We start from the raw sequence: 23,819 nt of genomic DNA, 5'->3' as shown, positions 1-23,819 counted from the left end.
TATCAGATTATGACATGTTAAAAGCACAAAGAAAACTACATTAATGAGAAAACTCGAAGCCGAATCGAATTTGCAGGTATGGCTATGCTGCAGGCATGTTAGTGATCTGCATTTCGCCACTCCTCCTTTAAAATTCCCCTCCCAACTTTCTTCTCGTATTCTTCGCTCTCCCTCCTCTCCTCTAGGCTAGAGCCCGATTGGGCACGTCTACACTTTCTTGTCCCTACTTATCCACACTCCAACTCTGTCTCCCAACTTCTATTCAGTGCCATGGCGCTGCGCTCAAAACCCCTTCGTGTAGACGTGGCGCTGATCATCGGTGTTTTATTCTCTTTGGGGTTTCTTTCATCTGCTGCAGGCAGCGGAATTTCCTCTGGGCTTGCTAGTGGCCTGTTACCATCCTACGACCAAGTGTATTATGTGGGAGTGCGGGCGTATTTCTTTGAAGACTGGGATAAAGCTGCAGAACACATCGAGAAGTCTGTATCTATTCGTCAAGCTCTTCTTCGGACACGTCGAAAATGTCACGACGAATGTTTGTCTGCAGGGGATGACAGATTATCCTATCTGGGTAGTGTATTCTTATTTGCTTTTATAGCCAACGTGTGTGTGCGTGGTTTTCTTGTGTAGGCTAGACTATGCGTGCGTACGTGCGTGCTTGGATGCTTAGATGCTTGGAAAGTTCTACAAACTTGAAGACATGACGCCACTGTTTCATGGCTCAAAACGAAGAAAACCTTTTCAATGAGTGATCGGCGTATTGGACTCTATGAGTCCAGGTTAATTAGGCCTATTCTAATTTTCTTATGGTCTATGTCGGTGAGTTGTGAGTGAGTGATGCTCATCTGAATTTGTCAATCTGCCTTTTAAAAAAATGTGACAGGGACGGAGACGGGGAGCTTATGGGACCTCTTTGCTCTGGACTGGATTCAGCACCGAGCCGAGTGTGCCAAATTCTGTCTGGGGAGAGTGGTCACCCCGGCCGGTCAGCGCCCCGTATCTGCCGACATCGACTATGAATTTGGAACACGCAATGCATACAACTACCTCCAGCTCACCTATTTTAAGGTATGTATAGCTAACTGGTTCGAAAATGTCAGTAGTAACCGGTAACTAACCCATAATTAACACAGGCCTGCGAAATACAATGGGGGATGGGTCACCTGACCAAATCAAGTAATGCTGCCTGTGTGTTCCTCATGCATCACCTCATCCTCAGCTGGGCAAAATGCAGAAGGCCGCAGCTGCTGCACACACCTTCTTTGTGGCCAATCCCAGTCACCTGGAGATGCGAAACAACATTGAGAAGTACAGGCGCATGGACGAGATGTCTGATGATGCATTTGTGGACAGAGAGAGAGAGCTGGAGAGGCACTGGGTGAGTAGACAGAAATGGACACCATTATGATAACAGAGTAGAGATAATGTAGACTGGAGATTTGGGTACTAATTTCAGATTTATCACAAACATACAAGTCAAAGCTGTGTGATTAAAACAAATCAGGCTTTATCAGTTTACAGAAGGCTTATTCACATTTAGATGCACAGAGAGCGCACAGATCTGTTATTGCTGGATGTAGCCTAGTTATTTCATAAGAAAAACCTTCTTTCCCCTCGATTTGATGGCTGAATGCTAACTGTCTCAATGAAACATAGATATCTCCATAGACAGAAAAGTATTACACTACAGAAAGAGTTTTACAGCCTTTACCTGGAGATCATTTATCTTATCTCTATGATTCAGTCTGTTTTAGTTATGCTCCACTGCCTGTTTATACACTCCACACACACGCAGAGACACAGACACAGACGCAGACACAGAGAGAGAGAGAGAGAGACAGACAGACAGACAGACAGACAGACAGACAGACAGACAGACAGACAGACAGACAGACAGACACACACACACACACACACACACACACACACACACACACACACACACACACACACAGTTATTTCAGCCTTAAGGAGCCATTTTGTTGAATGTCATTTTTAAATGATCTCCTGTGAGTTGAGATGCAGAGACCAGAAGATTGCTTATTGATGCTTCATTACAACGCGCTGTCTGAACTCGCACCTCATTTCCCCCCAGGAGGTGTACGACTCGGCCATTGCGGCAGAGAGCTCATTGGACTGGCAGAGGGCGGTGGAGCAGTGGAGGGATTGTGTGAACGTGACGCTGCAACAGACAGATGATTGCCGGGCACAGTGCGTCATGGCCTCCAAGACTCTCCCCGAGAGCGACGCGCCAGAGAGGACCGGCGGGGTGCACGAAAAGGCAGCCGGTGGGTGAAGAAAGAAAGAAAGATAAATAAACCAAAAAAAGAAAGGAACAAATTAATACATCCAACAGTGTTATGACTTTAGTCATGACAGAGTTTAGCAATATGAACAGCCAAAGTGAATCTTTTGTCTCTGTTGCTTTTTAGCACTCGCTCTCTCATTACTGGCTTGTCAACAGTCTTGTGTGACTCTTGTGGCAACGCGACCTGGAAGGATATCTGCTCAGGAGGACTTCCTGCCCACCCAGCTGGAGCATTTACACATAGCCCAGTTCAAAGGTCAGGAGGTTAAAACAGCCTTTGTGTACACAATCACTGGTCTTCTGTTTCCCCTGCTTTTTAACTCTCCTGTTGATGTTTTACCAGCTGGTGACCTGAAGGGGGCGATACAGACTCTACGCTCTCTGCTGCTCTTCTACCCATTTGATACAGATTCACTCAACAACCTGCAACTCTATTCAGACACACTAGGGGGCGATGTTGATGCAGCAGCCATAGAGCCTTCACAGGTGAACTGCTCTGCTAAACATATTGAGTATTTATTCTATCTTTTTCTTAGTTGTATCAGTTGAACAATTTGTTTGTTTTGCCTCCTCAAAGGAAATCTCCAGATATCTGAAAAGGTCTCTGCAGGAGAAGAAGTTGCTGTACTTTGGAGTCGAAAATCTAAACTTTAACTTCACAGACCCAGTAAGATTGAATCCCCTCTTTATTATTCAAAATACTTGGTCAGTTGGTTTCCATATAAACTACAACCACTGTCTTTTTTGTACTTCAGGATCTGTGGACCCCAGAAGATATTGTGCCAGAATCACTGAGAGAGACATGGAGGTGTGTGTGTGTGTGTGTGTGTGTGTGTGTGTGTGAGAGTGTGTGTGTGTGTGTGTGTGTGTGTGTGTGTGTGTTTTGAGACAGAGAAAGAGCGAGTGTGTGTGGGTGTAAAAGTGATAGCTTTATGTACTGTGTAAGTTTGGCTGAAGGCTCGGTGTACTTTAGGGACGCTGAGCTATTTGTCTTGCTGTCGTGCCAGGGCCGAGCGGGAGAGAGCGAGTGGGGCGCCCAATGAGGAAGAGGAAGAGATGGATGACAGCGGCTTCTACGCAGGTACTGCAGCCCTGGACGCCGCTGGTGTCCTATCTCTGCTGTTGTCTGTCTGGTCCCTCATTCTCATTCAGTGCGTCCCTCTCTTCCTTACCCAGGGGGCCCAGTGCCACAGGTTGGAGTGACAATCACTATGGATGACCAAGCCTTGAATGGAACAAACCGCGTCGTCCTAGATGGTGTCTTATCGGAGAAAGAATGCAAAGCCATACTCCAGCTTGCCTCTGTAAGTGTTCTTTTCTTCTCTAAAGGACACGATCAATCAACAAAGCTAAATATATGGAGGCGGTGGTATCTCTTCTCATCGTGGGGACTGACATATCAATTTCTGCCCTTTTTTTGACAGTCTGCTACATCAGCAGCAGACAGCCCGAGAGGTAGACGGTCACCTTACACACCTCATGAAAGATTTGAGGGTCTCACCATCCTCAGAGCACTCAAGGTCAGGAGGAGATAAGAGGGGTGGTTGTTCAGTTGGATTATGTGGTACTCTCTTCATCCAGTAAAAATGTGATGCATATGAGAAAAATGAGAATCTTTCCAAATGTGGTGAACGTTTCTCTTCAGTATGAACTGGATCACACATATTGTACTGATTGTGCTGTATGTAGTAGTCATGTTGCTGTGGTACTTCAATCACTGTATTTTTGTTTGCTTTTTGCACTGAAAGTAGCCACCTTCTTGGTGTATCCGTTACTATCAACATTGTTGCATTACACAGAAAAGAATGTAATCTTATCTTCTATCTTAATGGAAGCTTCTCTCTCTCTCTCTCTCTCTCCTCAGCTGGCTCAGGATGGGATGCTCAACCATTCGGATGTGAAGCTGCTGCATGAGATCGGGGAGCGGGCGCGGGTGCTCCTGCACTCCTACTTCAGGAGTCCCTCCGGCCTCTTCTTCTCCTTCAGCCATCTCGTCTGCCGCAGCCCTGTGCCGGGTACAGAATAGCCACACTTATTTTGGAGTCGTGTTGAGGCCTCAGTTGATAAGGTCGTCTTCATGTGCGGCTTTATGTCTTTCTCTTGCTGAAAAGATATTTTTAATCCCAGTTATCAAAAAAGAATGAGATTCCAAACATCTTTAATAGGCCTTTAGGTCATTAATGCATTTGCCAGTTTTCAAAGCAAGCATGCCAGATTTGGTGGATTTCAGAAGTCAAATAGTCAGAACCTATGGTTTTTACAGAAGCTCTGGAAAACAAAGATTATTGACTGACTGTCACTCTGTTACATATCAACCCGTTGTATTGTCTTTGTTGTCATTCCCCATTAAATTGAAATGACTTTCACTCACTGTTGTATTATTGTGGTGTAATGGAAGAGTGATTGAGTGGATCCTCTTTCTCCCACACGCAGGGCATCAGGAAGGCAGGCTGGACCTCTCTCACCCAGTCCACGTGGACAACTGCATACTGGAGCCAGAGACCAAACAGTGCTGGAGGGAGGAACCTGCATTCACCCACAGAGACATGAGGTATGGTCCGACTATACACACGCACACACACACACACACACACACACACACACACTTCATCAGCATACATTTACATGTTAGTATGCCAATATTGAAGCAATGCATCAATGAGTGTACTTATGCATTTACCAAACTACCAAACACCAAGTGTGATTCCTCATGGAAGAAATGGCAAAATGTATGTAACCAATTATCTCCATCATGAAATCTTTTGGAATCTCCTTTTGTATTTAGTGGGATACTTTATTTAAATGAAGACTTTGAAGGTGGGGAGTTCTTTTTCACAAAAAAGGATGCTAAAACAGTCACAGTAAGTATGCACTCATAGATAAGTTCATGTGAATTATTATTGGTAACCCGAATTCCAAAAACATTGGGCTATGTGAATAAAAAGAATGCTATCATTTACAAATCGTGTCAAAACTATTTTTCATTTAGAATAGTTCAAAGACAACATATCAACTGTCTCAAAAAAGTTGGAGCGGGGGCAACAATAGGATGGAAAAGTTGTGTAATGATAAAGACAACAAAAAGAAGTATTTCACAATTAATTAGGTGAACTGGAACCATAAGTGAGGATAAAAAAGAGCATCCTAGAGAGGCAGAGTCTCTCAGAAGTAATATGGAGGTATTCATCACTCTGTGTAAACCTGTATGGGCAAAAGATGGAACAATATAAAAAATAATGTCTCTTTAATTAAATTGCAAATACAATGATTGCATTTCATCCTCTGCATACATAATATCATTAAAATATTCAGAGAATCCAGAGAAACATTTAAAACAAGGGACAGCGCTGAAAAAAATATTGGATGGCCGTGGTCTTTTGGACCTCAGATGGCGCTGTATTAAAACCAGACCTTTTTCTCTAAAGGAGATCATTGTATGGGCTCAGGAACACTTCTGATAGCCATTGCCTATGAGGCAGTTTAATGCTCCATTCACAAATGCTAGTGTAAACTGTACCATGCAAAGAATACATTTTATTTAGACATGATACATAAATACTATCATCTGTTAGCTGGCCTACCTGCTTGCGTATTAAGACCACTACAGTTGATTCAGAATGCTGCAGCACGACTGGTCTTCAATCAGCCAAAGAGGACACATGTAACCCCTCTCCTAGTTACTCTCCACTGGCTCCCTATAGTAGCCAGAATTAAATTTAAATCTCTCACTCTGGCCTATAGGACACTGACTGGATCTGCTCCTAGCTACTTCAGTTCTTTGATCAAGATGTACATTCCCAACCGCCCATTGCGATCTTCTGAGGAGCGTCTGTTATGTCGACAAGCCATTCATGCTAGGTCAAACTGTAGATCCTATTCTTCAGTGGTTCCGTGTTGGTGGAATGAGTTGCCCAGTGCTCTCCGTTCCAGCAACAGTTTTGGATCTTTCAAGAGGGGTCTTAAGGCATATTTGTTTAATATGCACTTAGTCTTTTGAGCGTTTGTTATGTGTTATGGTTTGTATATTAGTATTGTTTTGTTATAATTTGTCCATTGTTAGAATTTGACATTTATTCTGCTATTGTCCTTAAATTTAGCCTTACCATGCTATAGTTATTGTTATTATTTAATTAACTGAGTGACTTATTTGATTGCTATTCTCATTTCATTGTTTTATTTCTCATTAGGTTAGTGCTTAATTGATTGTTTTATTGATAATATTGCTATTCTCCCTTTTTGTAATTGTTCACTGTTATTTAATTGTATTGTTATTTATTTGTATGTCGCTTTGGACAAAGGCGTCTGCTAAATAACCATAACCATAACCATAACCATAACCATCTTATCTGAGCCTAAGCTCATTTAAAATGGACTGATGTAAAGTGGAAAAGGATGCTGTAGTTAGACCAATAAAAATGTGCAATTATTTTTGGAAATTGTGGACTCCTATGGTCCAAAGCGGAGAGAGACTATTACACACAGATATATACAGACCTGTCAAATGTGCATCATGGAATGAAAAACATTGATCAAGAAGTCTCCAGACTGTTTGAGCAGCTAAAATCCTATATCAGGCAGAAATGGGACCACAATTCATTCTAAACAAAACTCAGCAACTGATCTCCTCCTAAAGCTGCCCCTGTCCAACGTTTTCTGTGATTTGTTCATTTTTTCCAAATTTCTTTAACAAAGCATCTCAACTTTTTTGGAATTTGGATTATGCTTGTTTTTATTCTGTTAATAATTTTATTTATTTAAATCTATTACAAATATTGGTATGTTTTTAATTAAACCTAGGCCTATATGAGTTTACTTTTAATTATAATGTTAATGTAATGTTCCTGTATGAAGCAAAAGCATGTAACCTCTTGACAGCAAGTAAGTAGTTAAATAAATAAGTAAGTATTTTATTTATATAGCACGGAGAGCAACACAAAGCGCTCCACACACAAGACAGAATATGCCGGATGGAGCAGCGTAATCACCAGTGTACTCGAGACACCAAGGCACACAAGACAAACAAATGAACAATAAAAAGTAAAACTTTTACCAGAGACACAATGTAAATAAGGCTTCCGATAGATGCTCAACACACACTGCGAACCTCAGCGGTGATGGTGGCATTGCAGGAGGCTCGTCGTAAGAGTTCAACGACAGTGTACCTAAAGGCCATCAAGACCAAAACAACACAAAAGTCCCCTCCCAACACAATCAGACACAGTTCAGTGTGTAGGGTGGAGTTGAGTGGGTATCACGCCAATCTGCACTCCTCTGCCAACCAACCACTTTAATGGGCTACTGTATACACCTGACATGGTGATTGGTTACATTTCCCTTGAGTTAACTAACAACCCATTTAGAGAGCTTCTTGCCCTCTTGGCACTTGGCAGAAAAACAGGAGTCATGCATTTTTTTTTCTCATCTAGGCTAGAGTGCAGCCAAAATGCGGCCGGCTGATTGGATTCTCCTCTGGACCGGTCAATCCTCACGGTGTTACAGCAGTCACCTCTGGTCGGCGATGTGCATTGCCCGTCTGGTTCACCAAAGAGACAAAGCACAGAGACATGGTGAGTATGTGGAGGCTTGCTTTGGGTATTGGCCCTGAACTACGTTACAGCCTTAGAGTCTGTGTCCATTTGAAGAAAAGAGAGAGCATTTGAGTAGTGAGGAGGAAATGGAGAATGAAGGAGAATGATGTAGTATATTTGATCAGCTTGTGTCACTCTTGGCAACCCAAGCCAAGATAAATAGAGACATGTCTGTGTCCACCTTAACACTCCCCACCCTCACTGCTGCTCAGGACCGGGAGGAGGCCGAGGCCCTGTGGTCAGCGGATGGCCAGAGCGTACTGAAGGAGGAGAAGGACGGGGAGGGCGCCCAGCCTGCGGCCCGCACGGGGAGAAGCCAGCGGGGGAGGAGCAAAGAGCCCAAAAGGGAGATAAGGCGGGATGAACTATGAGAGTGACAGGTGGAAGAGCCAGTACCGTCCACTTCTGTTGGCCCCCTCCGCTTCATCTTCTGTCTGAGCCGCAGCCCCCTCCCCTCTCCCCCCTCATCTCTATTGTCCCAGCAGACACAATCAGACTAGGAGGACTTTTTCTGCCAAACTGTGCCTGGTGGCTGTTGGTGTGTGTATGTGTATGTGTGTGTGTGTGTGTGTGTGTGTGTGTGTGTATGTGTGACTGTGTGCATGCATGCGTGCTTTGATGCCAGTCATATCGTTATACTTTGTACTGTTGTGGGTCCCTCAGCAGAGATTCAGGATTATATTTCATTTTTTGGAATAAAGTAAAACAAGTGGTGGAAGAGTGTAAGCCTCATCTTGGGTGCGTGAGCAGTGATATTTAAGCAGGCAGAGGGACAGTGGGGGTGGGGTGGGGTGGGGTGGGGGTGCAGGGTTGTTGTGGCGGGGAGGGGTGTGATGGGTGACAATCTCTCCATTAACCGATTAGAAGTGCGGCCCGTTTTCATCTTCACATCAGCAGGATTAGAGGTGGAGGGGAGGTAAAGGGTTAATACAGCCCTGCCCATTAACAAACCCCGGGAACGAGAGGGGGCGGGAGGCGGGGTGGGTGGGGGCGGTCTGATAGGCTCAGCTCTGCAGTACATTAACACTGATGGAGATGGCGAGGGAGACGGAGTGAGAGGGAGTGAGAGGGAGAGGGTGAGCAGGCCGCAGGGCTGGGTGCTGAGCAGAGAAAAGGGACGGAGAGCGAGATTACAGCTAATCCCTCATAAACGAGAGCATTTGTTTATGAAGCTTAAAAAATCCTCCATTTAGAATATGGAATAATAATCCACAAGAAATCATTTAATCATTCACGGCCTGCCACACCCCCCCCCCCTCCCCCCACCCCACACATACACACCAACCCCCCCAGCCCATCCACGTCTCAACGCGATGTCTTTCCCATTAAAGGAGTGTGTGCTGAGCGTCAATACAGAGTTAAGTGCCGTTCGTAGCCTGCACCGATCATTTAAGAGCTTCTGCGCCATAATCTGTACCCTGATGGCTGAGTGACCCTAATGGAAGATCAAGTATTTACCCCTTCTTCCCCTCTGGTGCCCTATCATTGCAATCCTGCCTTCATAGAGGAACTCAGACTAGCTGAGAACCAGCACGTTCTCAGACGTTAGCCCGAGGCCCACCTGCTCTCTGGCAGAAGAGACTTGCCTCTCGCTGTCCATTTCGACCCAGCGCCTCATGACATCAGATAGTTATGTAAATCGCGACCTACAGCACCACGCCACCATGTTCAACAAGACAGAATGTCCTCTGAAGACCTGAGAGATGCTTATATGGATGTGGCTGCCATGAGAGTGCATTAGACCTGGCCCCAGCTTCACAAATACTATGTAATGCAATTTTGGCCTGTGTTCACTTGGTTTCAATTTGGAAATGTAAGCCAACCATGAACCCTGACAGGTTGCCCTTGGTGCATAATATCTGGATAATACTCCCTTTATTGACTGTATAAGAGACTATGTTATCCAGTTCCTAATGAATGTAAAGACTTCATAGACTCCATGACGCCTGAGCAGCCTACAGGGGGCTTATCTTGGGGGATTGCATCCTAAAGCAGCAACAACAACAGCAGCAGCAGCAGCACAGCCTTAAGCAACTCCTCTCATTGTGCAGTCATGTGAAAGCGAAACCCCATTCTCAGCCTCTTTAACAGATTATAATCCTCATCTATCTGTGCCCATTGTGTCGCTCTATACCCCCCCCCCCCCCCCCTCCTAAATCCTGTGAGGAGGGTGCCAATGTTCAGCTCCTGGTTGTTGTTGAATTAATTTCCAAAGGCATTCACATATCATATTCTATGCATTTTCTTTTAGTGTTTTCTCTGACGTTCTGATGAGTTGGCTCATCATGTCCCTTACCTGCCCAATAAATGTTTTCTCTCACTTCCTATCGGAATTTTCTCTGTGTTTTTACACATTATTTGGTCTGCATCAGCCGGGTTTTGACATTTTAGTGAGTGAGTGACTACGTGAGATGAGGGAGCATTTGTGGATTACCCATTACCATCACGGGCTCCAGGTATTTAAGGGAAAGTCACTCATCGTGTCACCTTGTCTGGGCCCCTCACTGTCCCAGTCTCTCTGTGCTAATATTAGAACACTCTGGCGTTTACAAAACACTGGGCCTTCTGACTGTAATGCCTGCTGAGCTGCACCATACATAGAAATGTTCTCAAATCCAGCTTTTTGACCCTGAAGACCACACACACACGCACACACATACGCGTGCGCGCGAGCGCACACCCCGTAGTTTCCACTTCTTTATCTCTGTGACGTCCCTCACCAAATCTGAAGTGCACTTCAGAGTCCTGTGTTGTGGAAATGGGGCCTTCTGGTCCGTGACGGCAGTGGTGGCTCTATTATGTTTCACCATAAGACACCTGATGGCAGACGTCTGTGTGTTGGGGGGAGGGGGTGGGGGGGTTAGCTTGTTGCTTGCCTAGCACCATGGCCCGCTGTTGCTAGCAGCTCTTATGAAGGTGTGTATATCAGTGTGTCCACTCAGCTCCCAAATCGCAGTGTTTGCAGAGAGGCTTTGCTCTGGACACTGTGTGTTTGGTTTATCCCTCTCTCGGCTCATCCTCTTTTCTGTCATCCCTTTGTTTTACACCTGCTTTGGTGTCATTTGACCCCATGACCTGATTCTGTACCCCATTTAGAGAGTTTTCTTCTCTGTCCATCTATTCTCTCTCTCTCTCTCTCCCCTCCACCCACAAATACATACACACACACACACACACACACAGAGAGAGAGAGAAAGAAAGAAGGAGAGAGAGAGACAAACACATTCACTGTCCCTCCCTCCCACTTTCGTTCTGTCCATCGTTGGATTTATCCCCCTCATCCCTGATCTCCCTTCATCCCTTTCAATCCTCATCTGTTCTTCATAGTACAGAGAGGGAGGGAAAGAGAGAGAGAGAGAGAGAGCCTGTCTGAATGTGGGTGTTGGAAAGACAGATTTCTAATAGTGCATATGACAGAAAAATTGAATGAATATCATCGTTCTGGGAAAAGACAAAGTGGAGAAACTACCCTAAACATCAGAAACACAGAGACCAAAGAGGCTAAAAACAGGTGAGTGGCAATGTTTAAAACTTCTGATGGGTTTTTTGAGCCGTTAATCACATTTGACCATGATGTTGGCTGAAAAAAGGCTGGTTAATTCATAATTATCTTTTTTTTAAAGAACTGATTTCCCAATCTATCATACATTTAAGAGGTGTGTAAGGAACCAATGACATGGAATATGTCTTGTCTCCACTGTCTATCAGGTGGGTGTTGGATAGCAATTTTGTCAATGAAATTTAATGTCCACATGATTTGGTCCTCGAGGACATTTCTGCCCATAAACACAGTTTGATTGAAATGCCCAGGCAAAATTACTGCCATTCAATGACCTGATTTCCAGTGGTCAAAATGACTGTGGGTTGCAGTTGCTGGAGCACATTTAGCAGTTTCTTTATTTATGGCGGCAGGATGAACTGCACACCGTTGTCTCACAGCGTAGTAATGTATTATCAGATATGGTGATTTATGCTTTTTTGTGTCATATGTGACTGGATGGGTAAAAAATTAAATGAAGTAAATGAGCGCAGGGTTAGCAATAATCTTCTCAATTCTGAATCCTCAGACACAGTTTGAAAAACATGGAAAATGTCCATTTAAAAGTGGAAGACAGACATATCAACAACATGTCAACTTTTTGGGCAGGCTAGTTTTGAAAACTGTTTTTCATTGCAATAGAGTGATGTGACACGACTTAGTTGAAAAAGTATTGAGTTCTTATTTTATCAATCATCTTTAAACCACATTTTGGACACTTTCTGGAGGGACATTGTAGTCCTGTTTTACATAATCTCTCGATAGCCACATTTAATTAATATTAGCAAGGACCTCCACAGTTACCACCTGGATGGTTAAAACAGATTTAGGCCCAGCCCGCACTGAAATGTATTCCCCAGGAGTCTGTTCCCTTACTCCTCTCCCTGTCTGTCTAACCACATTCCCCCTCACAATCTCACCCATCCACTCTCCATCTCTCCCATATCAACTGCCTCCCATCTCTCTCTCTCTCTCTCTCTCACCCCTCCCTGTGTGTAAACTCTTATCCAGATGCAAAGAGCAGTCAGTAATCGGATGAGAGCAGATTTGATTCAAAAGGCTTCCCTTAAAATCTCAGCCGCAAGGATTTAAACTCACTCGCTCGCCCGCCCGCTCCCTCGCTCCATCTCACCGGCCTGCCCAGCTCCCCGACCCTCAAAGCTCCACTCCGCTTTGTGTGTCTCGCTCACTTATCTAATCACATAAATAACCACAGGCCTGCACAGGACAATGTGCCCAGAGACACCGCCGCGGCGACACTGTACAGAACTGTAATAATCATGAAGTGCTCATTTACTGTGCACATCTGATAGAACAGCAGCAGGCCAGACTTAGACCCGAGGGCCAAGCTGTTGCTTTGACTGGGGAACAGTCAGATTCAGATTCTTCAAAAAGGTGTGCATTATCCTCCAAATAGAGAACCCTGGTGAAGTTGGTGGGTTGGCTGGTCTTTTTTACATAGAGCCATTTAAGGTCCTGGTGTTTAGTTTAGAAATGGCGCATACAAAGCAAATCTGTGTCCCTCACACAGTCACTCCCACCCCTGCCTCCTCTTCTCATCCCCACAAACAAATCATATGTAAAGGCACTTTCTGTCGGGAATTCCATAGACACTTGCACAGATTGAGACCATAAGAGCAACACATATTTATCACCTGCAACATAGGTATATATTGATCTTCAACAAGTCTGCAAGGTGAGTAGAAAGAGAAGAAATTGAGAATGAAGACAAATCATTTTCAGGCTATTTTTTAAGACAAGATTAAGTAAGGGATAATCAACGACGCGCCGTGCGTTTTATAGGAAAATAGTGCACGTTCGAAGTGGTAATAATGTCCCGACGCCGCAGGCGGAGGGGCCTTTACATTTCGATAAGTCTAGAAATCTGTAAAGAACAATATATATGCAAACTTTCACTTCATTTTTAAAATGTTTTACAAAAATAATAGTTGATGTTGAAAGGTGTAAATGATGTGTTTGCTGATGTTATACTTTGTTGAACAAAAAACGGTTTCGCTGACATACTATGTATGTTTTCTTTAACTGAGTTTTTTTTTTCTTATCTCTCTGGCATTTAACCACAAAGACCAAGAAAACAGAAATCCATATTCTTATCAACATTGGTGTTTGCCACCATGATATTTTTTCCCCTGATCATACAGAACTGCATTTCTTCATCAACTGTGTGATGAAAACATAACTGTTGTTGGAACGTAATTGATCGTCAAAGGGTTTAGTTTCACCTATCCCAGTTAAGTGTCCACATTCGGTTGTCCTTACATTTCATTGTGTTTTAGGTTTTACACTGGTGGAATTAGCATATTATAAAATATATACAGTAAATGTATTTTTACATGTGTGTGAATATCAGCAGGTGGGTGGTTTGCAGGTATATGATGGCTCGTGTATTGTTGTGTAAGTCCATGCTTGCGTGTTGTTTGTGAATATTTGCAAAGCAGCCAGAGCAGTATTTGAATTGCAAATATGTGCCTGAAAGAAATATGGAGCAAAGGTTGAAGAATTACAACACTCTAACTTGAAAATCCTGCAATTTCCTGACAAGACCAGGATCACATCAATCCTGACATCTTCACAACTGTACAAATCCAAGAAAACCAAACTAACCCTTTTTCCCTCGCTCTTTTTGTGGACAGAGTTCTCCCTGTGCCCCTGATCTCACTTTCGGCCTGTGTCACCTGGTGACAACACCTGACCAGCCATCGCCATGGGTGAAATGGAGCAGCTGCGAAAAGAGGCAGAGAGCCTGAAAGATCAAATCATAGTCAGTGTCCTCAGTTCAGAACGCATGCAGCACCCACACACACACACACACACACACACACACATGCACGCACACACACACACACATGCACACACACACACACACACACATGCATGCATGCAACAGGCAAATCAGTTTACACTCTCACCACAATAAAGACCTATGGTTTAGTTAACCATAATGCTTCACTGTTCGCGATAACTTATGAATATGTACAACCTGACTGCGTACATAAAAACGCTTTGGCCACAACTGATGTCACAGTAACACATTCACTGATATTCATTTCATTCATCACCGGTAGCTAATATTTCACAGTTCATACAGTTTCTAAAACACCATAAGCCTAGATATGGTGTGTCTAGGTCTGTACATGTAGGTCTGTACATGTTCAATATGTGTGTCTAAATAAATGTGGATATCATCTCTACATGATAGTCATCCGAATGACTTTAACCATTCACAGGCAGTCCGTAGAGAATATTGCGACACATCGCTACAGAAGGTCACCACTGAGACGGCTGTGGTGAACCGGGTCCAGCTGAAGACCAGAAAGACACTGAGGGGACACTTAGCCAAGATCTACGCCATGCACTGGTGCCAGGACTCCACGTAAGATGCACAGCTCACCAGCACACAGCAATCAACCGATACCAGCTCTTCCCGAAACATGGCAGGCTGGTTTGCATGGCCACCTGAACACATTAGCCTAAACCATTAAGGGGTTTAGTGGATTGCATGCCTTGCTGATACCTGAGATGAAGCCGTGAGGTCAGGGCCTTGTAGGCATTAAGTGAGATAAGATCTGTCTAAACAAGCTGCGATTATTTAAGTGGATTTGTTAGTACTTGGGTTTCTTTAATAGGATGAAGTGCTGGGCTTTAAGAGACACCAGAGTCTGATCATGGCTGTTAGATGTCATCTATCCTGCAGAGGTTATTATGTCTGTGGTTGAGGCTAATGGAGTGATTCAGGAAATCGCAGATACTAATTTTCAGTTTCATAACTCCCAGTCAAGTCAAGTCAAGCCATCACTGAATGAAAATATGTTCCTGTTTTGAAACAGAAGTAAACCAAATTCCTACTTAAGGTTACTCAAAATGAATGCGTGTTGTGTGGCTAGCAAACATCAGGCAGCATCTGTCATCCAGTTCTTCATTCCATAGTGGGCTGAATAATATTTTTTGAGGACAAATTATATGCTACAGTAAAGTCTACACGGTCACTGCAGAAATGGACTGGGACACTGTGTCAGTCAACAGAAGTAATGTGAAGGTGAATGTGAATGTGAAGGTGAAGGTGAAGGTGAAGGTGAAGGTGAAGGTGAAGGTGAAGGTGAAGGTGAAGGGCAGCCGTGGTGTACTGGTTAGGGCTTCGGGCTTGTAACCGCCGGGTTGCTGGTTCGATCCCCGACCAGTCCCCTCACTGCTCCCCGAGCGCCGCTGGTCGGGCAGGCAGCTCACTGCTCTGGGTTAGTGTGTGATTTACCTCGCTGTGTGTGTTCACTAATTCGGTTAAATTGGGTTAAATGCAGAGAAATTAATTTCCCTCACAGGATCAAAAAAGTATTCTATTCTCATGCTCTGCCCTCTGTCTCTTTCAGGCTGTGTGTCAGCGCATCTCAGGATGGAAAACTGATTGTTTGGGACAGCATAAGCACCAACAAGGTACTGTAGCATGGATGAGGTGACTTAACATGAACAATTTATTCAAAATATTATTGCACCCCCTTTCAGGATTGAGTTATTTCGTTGCAACTACCATATTACCTGTAATTAGGCATTGCTACAATCAGTCATTTAGAGGAGTCCATGCCTGAACAGGAGACACTGATGTGACAGCTGAATGGAAGAGCTCCGTGCTCCCATCTGACTTCATGTCAACATCCACAGGTCCATGCCATCCCCCTGAAGTCATCGTGGGTAATGACATGTTCATATGCTCCATCTGGAAACCTGGTAGCATGCGGTGGGCTGGATAACATGTGTTCCATCTACAACCTGAAGGGCAAGGATGGCAACGTCAAGGTCATGCGCGAGTTAGCTTCACATACAGGTAAAAACTATGGACTGTTTTCATGAATGATTATTATTTTGCACCACGGTATGAAATGTGAAAATGCCTTGACAGACAAATAGAAAGTATTGACAAAATAAACTACGAAATATCAAGGATAATCATCAGAGGTTGAACCTATCAGAGGTATCAGATGATAAATCTTTCCATCTTGTCTCTGTTGCCTAGGTTACCTGTCCTGCTGTCGTTTCGTAAATGACACCGAGATCATCACCAGCTCCGGTGACTGCACCTGGTAATTGAGTTTCAGAGGCACCATAACACAGTATGGGAATTGGGACAATGAATTAATTACAATTAACCAAAATGCATTGTTCTGCACGCTACCTACGTGTGTGCAGACACACAGAGCCCACTGTTCACCTCTACGATGTCTCATCCAAACTCCTCTTCTGTTGTTCCTTAGCATCTTGTGGGACATTGAGACAGGGACAGAGAAGACCATCTTTGCAGGTCATCTGGGAGACTGCATGTCCCTCGGTATGGCTCCAGACTTCAAGACCTTTGTCTCCGGGGCCTGTGACTACACAGCCAAACACTGGGACATTCGAGATGGAAACTGTACACACACATTAAGTGGACACGAGAGTGACGTCAACGCTATCTCGGTGAGGGCGCCACATAAGAACACAATTACATTCATATCCAGAACTGATACACATACCTAGTCGCATGCAATAAATACCTGTGCCCAGAGTAGTCAGTCAATAGGATAGCATTACAGGTATAGCATCCTCTGCCTCCTTGGATGTGCTTGTAATCAAACAATACATTTATCAGTTTCTGTCAACAGGCATATAGGGGACACTTAATTTGTTAGAAACTGGATTTTATTATTCAAGCTCCATCTCCCCAACTCTGCCTTTCACTCTTCAGTTCTTCCCCAACGGTAATGGGATAATCACGGGCTCTGATGACGCCACCTGCAAGCTGTATGACCTGCGGTCCGACCAGGAACTCGTCACCTACCAGGACTCCACCATCATGTGCGGCGTCACCTCCCTCGCCCCGTCTGTGTCCGGGAGGCTCATCCTCGCCGGCTACGACGACTTCAACGTCAACATCTGGGACTCACTGAAGTCAGAGAGAGTGGGTGAGTGTGACAGACAGGAAATAAAGATCTGGTGAAGGAAACGCGGTCTTACTCTTTCAGTTTCCTCTTCTTTCAGGGAGTTAAACATCAGAAAAGGCCTCAATCCTAAGAGGTCAGGCTCCTAAATAGGGTTTAAGTGGGTGGCTTTCACTAATGAGTTGTGGTGTCCTCTCTCTCTCCTCAGGTGTGCTGGCTGGACATGACAACAGAGTGAGCTGCTGCGGAGTGACGACTGATGGAATGGCCTGCTGCACTGGGTCCTGGGACAGCTTCCTGAAGATTTGGAACTGAAGCACCTCCCAAAACAACACGACCACATAAATGCAAGCTGGCAGCACTAAACAAGATGAAATTCAGGGTGGGTGGGGATGAGCTTAAGAGAGTTATAGATAGAGCAAGGTCATAAAATACTGGCAGAAACAAAGTAGGAGTTTTGTTGCACCAAGTCCGACTAAAGGCAAGAAAGAGGGTCTTTTGGAGGCGAAACACATCTTTCTAATCCTCCTTCTCTCCTTTCTGTCCAAAAGAATTGCTTTGGGTTGACGTGGAGATACATCAGCAAAACAGGCTCTACAGAATGGGGTTTTATTTAGGAAATTTGTCATTGATTCTAAAGGAATTTGGTAGGATTTGGCAAAACTTTCTAAACTAGTTTTAACCCTTGTTACACTTCACAATTAAACAGTAGATGCTCTCTGTATAGCACACTAATGTCAACACAAAAGTTGCCAAATGGTTATGCAAGAAAATTGTTTATCTAGGTTTACACAGATGATAGGACCACTTTTATATTCAGTTCAATGTTATACAGCTGTTGTGTGTTTGGCTGTTGTGTGTTTGGCGCAATATTGATTGTTTTAATATACATTGTTTCTTTAAGTAATATGTTGGCTGTAGAAAGCTAGCTTTCTTTTTCAGTTTTTAGCATAGATTAATTTATGATTCCTCCAAGTCCTCACACAGCTGAAACATGACCATGTGGTCCACTCTGATAATAGGTTATCAGCCAAACGGGTCTAGTCTGGTAGCAACTACAATCAAAAGAAACCGACAAAGCTGGCAAGTTCAGCAGACCAGTGGATGAACAGATGGGGAAAATTTACAGTTTACTGAGCAATAACAATATTAAGTTTAATTTGGTGAATGCCTTTTATTTGCCCTTGTTGTATTGATATTGCTGTTGAGTTCTAAATGGGGATGTTCCTTACAGCACTACAGTAGATATTGCTTTGTCTTTTCAAAAAAAGGAAAATGTTTCACCCCCCCCCCCCCCCCCCCTCCTCCTTTTCCTCCCCTCTCAACATATAGGACAAGCAATAGAAATAGGTTTTGTTCTGACTAGCGTAGTAGCACACCAATTTGAATCTGAATAATTACGCACCCCATTTTGAAAAAGAATTAAACCCAAAGCCACATTAGTTACTTGGCTTAAAGACCGTAATCCCAGACTACGTTCACACTTGCCTGGACTTTTAATGGCCTTTTTTGAAAACTCTTGATTCACTCACAAAGCACTTGCCATCTGGTACCTTTCTTAATGTCTTTCAAATAAACTCAGATGACTGCTTTAGAACACCACATTGTTTACTTTTTTTAATTATTGTAATTAAGTAATGAAACACACTTGTTAAATTAATATTTTCCATTTTTATTTACATTAGTTTAGAAACAATTTAAAAGTTGTTTTAGTCAAAGGGACAGGCTTAAAAGGAGAAAGAAAGGAAAAAAACGAACAGGAATTTTGTCTGTACATTAAAAACGTGACGTATTTACAATGTGTTGACAATATCTGTAGAGTCCATCCTATCTCTGGTTCTCTTTGTTCATAGACTGAACTAGAGCTCTTCTGTCCAGCTGCCCCAGTTTCTGTCTGTCTGGGGTGGAGATCTTCAACTTCATCTGAGAAAGAACATTTGAGAAGGAAGGGGAAAAAATGGATCTATAAGTTTAAGAAATTAGGAAAATCTCTTGCACTTACAATATGAGCCATCTTTATGTGCCGGGGTGGTGTGTGTGTGTGTGTGCGCGCGTGTCTACCTACCTGAGAGGAATTCTCCCGAGGTGAGTTGGTCTCTCTGCGAATCTGCAGAGGAGAGCGCCCTTCGCTGACAAGGACCTTACCTGTTAGCAAAAAAAAAATCATTATATTGCCCAAGCAAATTGACCTCACATCTCATTCATACATAGCACAGAAACTTAAAAGCTCAAGAGATGCAGATCAAACACACACACACTTGAATGTTATAGCTGTATGAGGCACAAAAAACAAGGAACTGATAGGGAACATAGGTGGGTAAGGTCAACACACCTCTCTGCTTTGGCTTAACATTCAAGCCCTGGTTCTCGTTGTCAGCTGGCTTTCGGGAGGCCAGTGGTGATGAGCTGCTTTTCCCACGGCCCTGCAGGCCTCTGGGCTTCACCCCTGTGGCACCAAAGCCAACGCCCAACCATTGGGGCTTGAACACCACCTGACTGGGGCTCTTTGTGTCAAAAGTGGGGCACCTAATGCCCGCCTGGGCTGGGGCAGCCGGGGCCTGTGGTTGGAGCATGGCCATGGCAGCAGGGACTGCAGGTGCACTAGTAGCTTTGGGTGTGCTGGGCCGCTGTGGAACGGGCTCTGGCTCCTCAGTGACCTCCACCTTAGGGGAGTCGACCACGGGAGCTTCACACACCTCTGGCTCTGGGGTAGACTCCTCAGTGACCTCCACCTTAGGGGAGTCGACCACGGGAGCTTCACACACCTCTGGCTCTGGGGTAGACTCCTCAGTGACCTCCACCTTAGGGGAGTCGATCATGGGAGCTCCACACACCTCTGGCTCCGCCACTGGGGGCAGGGAGATGAACGGCACAGGCTCAACAGAGACTACTGGAAGGGCGTACGCGTGGTCCTCCTTCCCCTGTTCGCTACGCTCAGTGTGTGGTGGGGTGAGGGAGCGGTCCTCTTCCACACAGATCTGGGAGGAGTTCATGCCATCGTGGCATGTCAGCAAGCTCAGGCTAAGCTCTTTCTTCAGGGGAGAGGAGGAATCAGCCATCAAGGCATCCTCTGCCTCCTCTAAGGAGAGGTCAGCCTGCACCTCCACCACCTCACCAATTAGCACAAACGGGCTGCTAACCAGAGAGCCGTAGCCCTGCGACGGAGTGTGGGCATCAGATGTGGTGGCACTGTCGCAGCAGCTGGAGTCCAGAGTAGCGTAGCGGGTGAGGAGGGGCTCTGTGGAACCTAGCTCCTCTACAGGGAGGTCGGGGTGTTTGGTAAAGGTGACGTGAGGAAGGGGAGCAGCGGCTTCATCTATACTAGACTCGTTCAAAAAGAGCATACCCAGGCGTCTGGCAAAGGAACTCACTGTAACTATAGGAGGAGAGAAAAGATGTATAGCATTTAATTGCATCTCAAATCAGTGAGTCAATACAAATAATACCAGCCAAACTAAAGTCTATTGTAAGTGATACCATTTTAAACATTCCATGACATGTGCAAAACCTACAAAACCTAAATCTAAACTAACTCCATATTTTTGAACGGAAAGGATATGCAACAATCAACCTACCAGTCATGCTGTCTTTCATTGGTGTGCGTGAGATGCCATGTGTTGGTGAGCGAGGGTCATAAGTTAATGAAGATCCGGAAGGTTCCTCTAATCCAGTTTTAGAAACGGCACTAGCCATCTGGTCGAAACATTAGGCATTTTCATAAACAATCATGTTCTACATTCAACATTACTTTACAAGCAACCACACAGGAATGCAAACACAAAAGTGTTGCAAAAAAAAAAAAAACCCTCAAAACTACAGTCTAAGGATAGGACCAGAAATCGATATGGATACGCAAAACCATTATTATTGTTATGGTACTGTTGCACATTTGACACAAAACCAGTCAGTGAAAACATGCACAACAGTGTATGGCTTCACTAATGCAAAACTATTACAACGATTTAATTGAATTACTCAGCATGGTTGCACTGATTCTTTCCAAAACAGTAATTATAAGTTTCTTCACGATTCCATTCTTTTCGATACTTCAAAATGTGTAGTGATGTGTTATACTTTAGGCTGTGACTGACTGTGCAATCAGGTAAGTTACAGAGTTTGTCTTCCCCCCCAAATCATCACTGGCTATAGATGCTTCCGAATTAGTCAAGGTTTAAACTCATAAGTTGCAGTGAAAGGAAACTAGCATATTTGGACATGTGTGTAGGTCTGCTGTTCTTTTTTTCTGGTCAAGCGTCCATTAGGCTATCGAATGCTTCAATGTAAAATGCTAAATATGTACCATAATTCAACATTCACTAGATTCGCATGATTCTACCCGCAGTTGTAATCAAAATGCAGTGTTTTATAGGCTATTCAAAGCATTTCAAGTGATGTGATGTAATGTAGGCCTATGACTTAAGTGATCGTTGTCCCTTTAAATGTCTGGGACTTTAAATTGCGTTCTCACTCCACGATGTTTTTGTTGATTGACAGTGCCGTCTTAGATTCAAGTTGTCCTACCTTTCAAAACATGCACTTGCGTGGTTAAAGTGAGGGATTATTATTCCTATTCCCACGTAACATTAGATACTAGACCAAAGTTACATTAAACAACGTTGTCAGTTACTTCATCCAACTGAGCATAGGGGGAATCATGTCTGTTATTGCGGTTCTAGATTAATCAAGTCAGGCAGCGCCAGCTGAACAAAAGCTTACACACAAATCAAGGCCACAGTTGTGCGTTAAAACTACTAGCTTATTAGGTAGATCTACTGGGAGGGTAAGAAAAGCAACCTAGTGTGAACTGAAAATTGCCTCCCAACGGAATGAGTGTAGCCTATGTTCTTAGATGCCATCAGAGAGATAGGTTACATCTACTGCTCCTTTGCTACGTGATCAAACAATATCAGATGAGTGACAGAAGCACCGGACATTTGACCAGTAAACATGAGAAACGCTGCTCTAGTTCCTCTGGTGGCCTGTGGTAAACCATAAGAAAAAAGAGAGAGTCGCATCCTTCATAATCAGACACTCTCAGACACCTCCCCCCGCTAAAAAACAACAAGTTTCGGATGTGCACGATTCACACAAACTGACGTTTAAAAAGCGGGAGGACCCGAAAAACGCGCTGTGTGCATAAAGTTGTACACAACATCCACAGTCAGAGGCAACGAAATCATATCATGTGCGACATGTGGTGTGTGTAAACATTTCAACTGGTAAAAGAGCTGCTGGACTTGCTCAAAAAGCCGTGAGGACTGGACGGCAAGAGCCAATGTGTCATTTTTATGTGATGCCCAGACGTTTTAATCAACTGACAGGAAAAAAACAAGCAAAGACGCATTGGTTATTTATGCTCACCTGAATTGGCGTTCGGTCAATGCCACCAGACGGGGAGCGAGGGTCGACAAGCTCTGCCACACGTTGATTTTTAATGCGTTGGATAGGGTCTGGTTTGGGAGTTGATACGGTAGTTGCCACTTTGCTCTCACTGGAACCCATATTGTTTTACCTAACATAGGAGCATAATACGGTTTTCAATACTTAAAGAGATGCAAGTCCCTCCCTACAGTACAGAGCACATGTCTGACAGTCATTCTTATAGCAATTAAGAAGAGCGTTGGGGTAACTTCTCCAATTTAGAACCGTGTTGGTCATGAAATTAACGTTAGTCTTAACGTTACAGTATTTACCGTTTGTGAAAAATGTCTTTGTTAACTTAGGTAGCTAACGTTATCTGGAATTCTTATCACAAATATGTCAGCAATGGGACAAGTGTAACGTTGTGCCAGTTGTATTAGTGTTAACGTAGTCGTTAACATCAATAATATTAAAGTTAACACATCTTTGGACTGCAAAAGACGAAATGCTAACAACTGCACTTAGCTCTATTGTTAACATAACGTTGGCTGCCGTAAGTTAGCAATTACAGCGCCTGAGCTTTGTCTACAATCGTAACGTGAAGTTAGAACAAGTTCATTAAATGTTCCCGGTTGAGGTCAAACCTAGTTGATCCAAGACAAGAACCCATGTAATCGGCATTAACCAATTTAAACAACCCGCTGGCAAGCTTCAGGCACTGGCTATATCGTCGCATAACGAGTAAAGTTAGGTTTTGTTTGGTAGTCACCCAACGTTAGCTAGCTATGCTAACATCTATTTCAAACTTACCTGAAAAAGCCTGTTTAGATTCCAGAAACGTTAGCAGCTAATATTTTCTTCCACCCTGGGTGTTCTTGTTTGTTAACGTGTAGTCTGATAATGCCTTAGCTTCTTGGTTGTGTCCCTTGATTTTCTGAAATAGACGAATGCTAACTGCAGAAAGTAACCCTATTGCTTAGCAGGTCTAGTTAGTTGTAACGTCAGTTGATTCAGTGACTGATGTTTTTCAGATGCAAGTCAGGGCATTTAAAAGGGGTAAATTATGTTTTCGGCTATTTTCAAACAAACCAATCAGT

General features: G+C 43.9%; 3 protein-coding genes across 4 annotated transcripts; 2 read left to right on the top strand and 1 right to left on the bottom strand.

Moving 5' to 3' along the window:
• Nucleotides 1-197: 197 nt before the first annotated feature.
• p3h3 (prolyl 3-hydroxylase 3) lies at nt 198-8,610 on the top strand. The gene is made up of 16 exons (XM_062539472.1): nt 198-571; nt 884-1,068; nt 1,220-1,378; nt 2,096-2,288; nt 2,433-2,564; nt 2,652-2,794; nt 2,886-2,975; nt 3,064-3,116; nt 3,316-3,389; nt 3,485-3,612; nt 3,733-3,828; nt 4,173-4,323; nt 4,742-4,859; nt 5,094-5,169; nt 7,735-7,875; nt 8,109-8,610. The coding sequence occupies exons 1-16, from the start codon at nt 271-273 to the stop codon at nt 8,265-8,267; spliced, it is 2,199 nt and encodes a 732-aa protein (XP_062395456.1). The 5' UTR covers nt 198-270; the 3' UTR covers nt 8,268-8,610.
• A 2,570-nt stretch (nt 8,611-11,180) lies between these two features.
• On the top strand, nt 11,181-18,654 carry gnb3a (guanine nucleotide binding protein (G protein), beta polypeptide 3a). 2 transcript variants are annotated; one of them, XM_062539469.1, is made up of 9 exons: nt 11,181-11,407; nt 14,089-14,216; nt 14,683-14,828; nt 15,820-15,883; nt 16,109-16,271; nt 16,461-16,527; nt 16,699-16,900; nt 17,169-17,385; nt 17,570-18,654. In XM_062539469.1, exons 2-9 carry the CDS (start codon nt 14,160-14,162, stop codon nt 17,674-17,676), a joined length of 1,023 nt encoding a protein of 340 aa, XP_062395453.1. In that variant the 5' UTR covers nt 11,181-11,407; nt 14,089-14,159; the 3' UTR covers nt 17,677-18,654. The 2 variants fall into 2 exon arrangements, with proteins under 2 accessions (XP_062395453.1, XP_062395454.1); XM_062539470.1 differs by lacking the exon at nt 11,181-11,407 and adding an exon at nt 13,046-13,130.
• Nucleotides 18,655-19,009: 355 nt separating this feature from the next.
• On the bottom strand, nt 19,010-23,760 carry cdca3 (cell division cycle associated 3). The gene is made up of 6 exons (XM_062539468.1): nt 23,533-23,760; nt 22,723-22,873; nt 20,937-21,054; nt 19,694-20,737; nt 19,427-19,506; nt 19,010-19,284 (listed from the first exon to the last, which is right to left on the bottom strand). Exons 2-6 carry the CDS (start codon nt 22,861-22,863, stop codon nt 19,189-19,191), a joined length of 1,479 nt encoding a protein of 492 aa, XP_062395452.1. The 5' UTR covers nt 22,864-22,873; nt 23,533-23,760; the 3' UTR covers nt 19,010-19,188.
• Nucleotides 23,761-23,819: the final 59 nt, after the last annotated feature.

Source organism: Sardina pilchardus, chromosome 6, assembly GCF_963854185.1.
Source record: "Sardina pilchardus chromosome 6, fSarPil1.1, whole genome shotgun sequence".
Taxonomy (NCBI): Eukaryota; Metazoa; Chordata; class Actinopteri; order Clupeiformes; family Clupeidae; genus Sardina; species Sardina pilchardus.
Note: the sequence above shows the minus strand (reverse complement) of the source record. Positions and strands in the feature narration are given on the sequence as shown.

What these genes read in the sequence shown, in the direction of transcription:
- p3h3 (XM_062539472.1), top strand. Translation starts at nt 271, where the DNA reads ATGGCGCTGCGCTCAAAACCCCTTCGTGTAGACGTGGCGCTGATCATC. An exon ending in TTCACCCACAGAGACATGAG is followed by an intron (nt 4,860 to 5,093) that starts GTATGGTCCGAC and finishes TTTTGTATTTAG; the next exon opens with TGGGATACTTTATTTAAATG. An exon ending in AGGATGCTAAAACAGTCACA is followed by an intron (nt 5,170 to 7,734) that starts GTAAGTATGCAC and finishes TTTCTCATCTAG; the next exon opens with GCTAGAGTGCAGCCAAAATG.
- gnb3a (XM_062539469.1), top strand. Translation starts at nt 14,160, where the DNA reads ATGGGTGAAATGGAGCAGCTGCGAAAAGAGGCAGAGAGCCTGAAAGAT. An exon ending in GCCTGAAAGATCAAATCATA is followed by an intron (nt 14,217 to 14,682) that starts GTCAGTGTCCTC and finishes AACCATTCACAG; the next exon opens with GCAGTCCGTAGAGAATATTG. An exon ending in CGAGTTAGCTTCACATACAG is followed by an intron (nt 16,272 to 16,460) that starts GTAAAAACTATG and finishes TCTGTTGCCTAG; the next exon opens with GTTACCTGTCCTGCTGTCGT.
- cdca3 (XM_062539468.1), bottom strand. Translation starts at nt 22,863, where the DNA reads ATGGGTTCCAGTGAGAGCAAAGTGGCAACTACCGTATCAACTCCCAAA. An exon ending in TTGACCGAACGCCAATTCAG is followed by an intron (nt 21,055 to 22,722) that starts GTGAGCATAAAT and finishes TGTTTCGACCAG; the next exon opens with ATGGCTAGTGCCGTTTCTAA. An exon ending in CTCGGGAGAATTCCTCTCAG is followed by an intron (nt 19,285 to 19,426) that starts GTAGGTAGACAC and finishes GTTCTTTCTCAG; the next exon opens with ATGAAGTTGAAGATCTCCAC.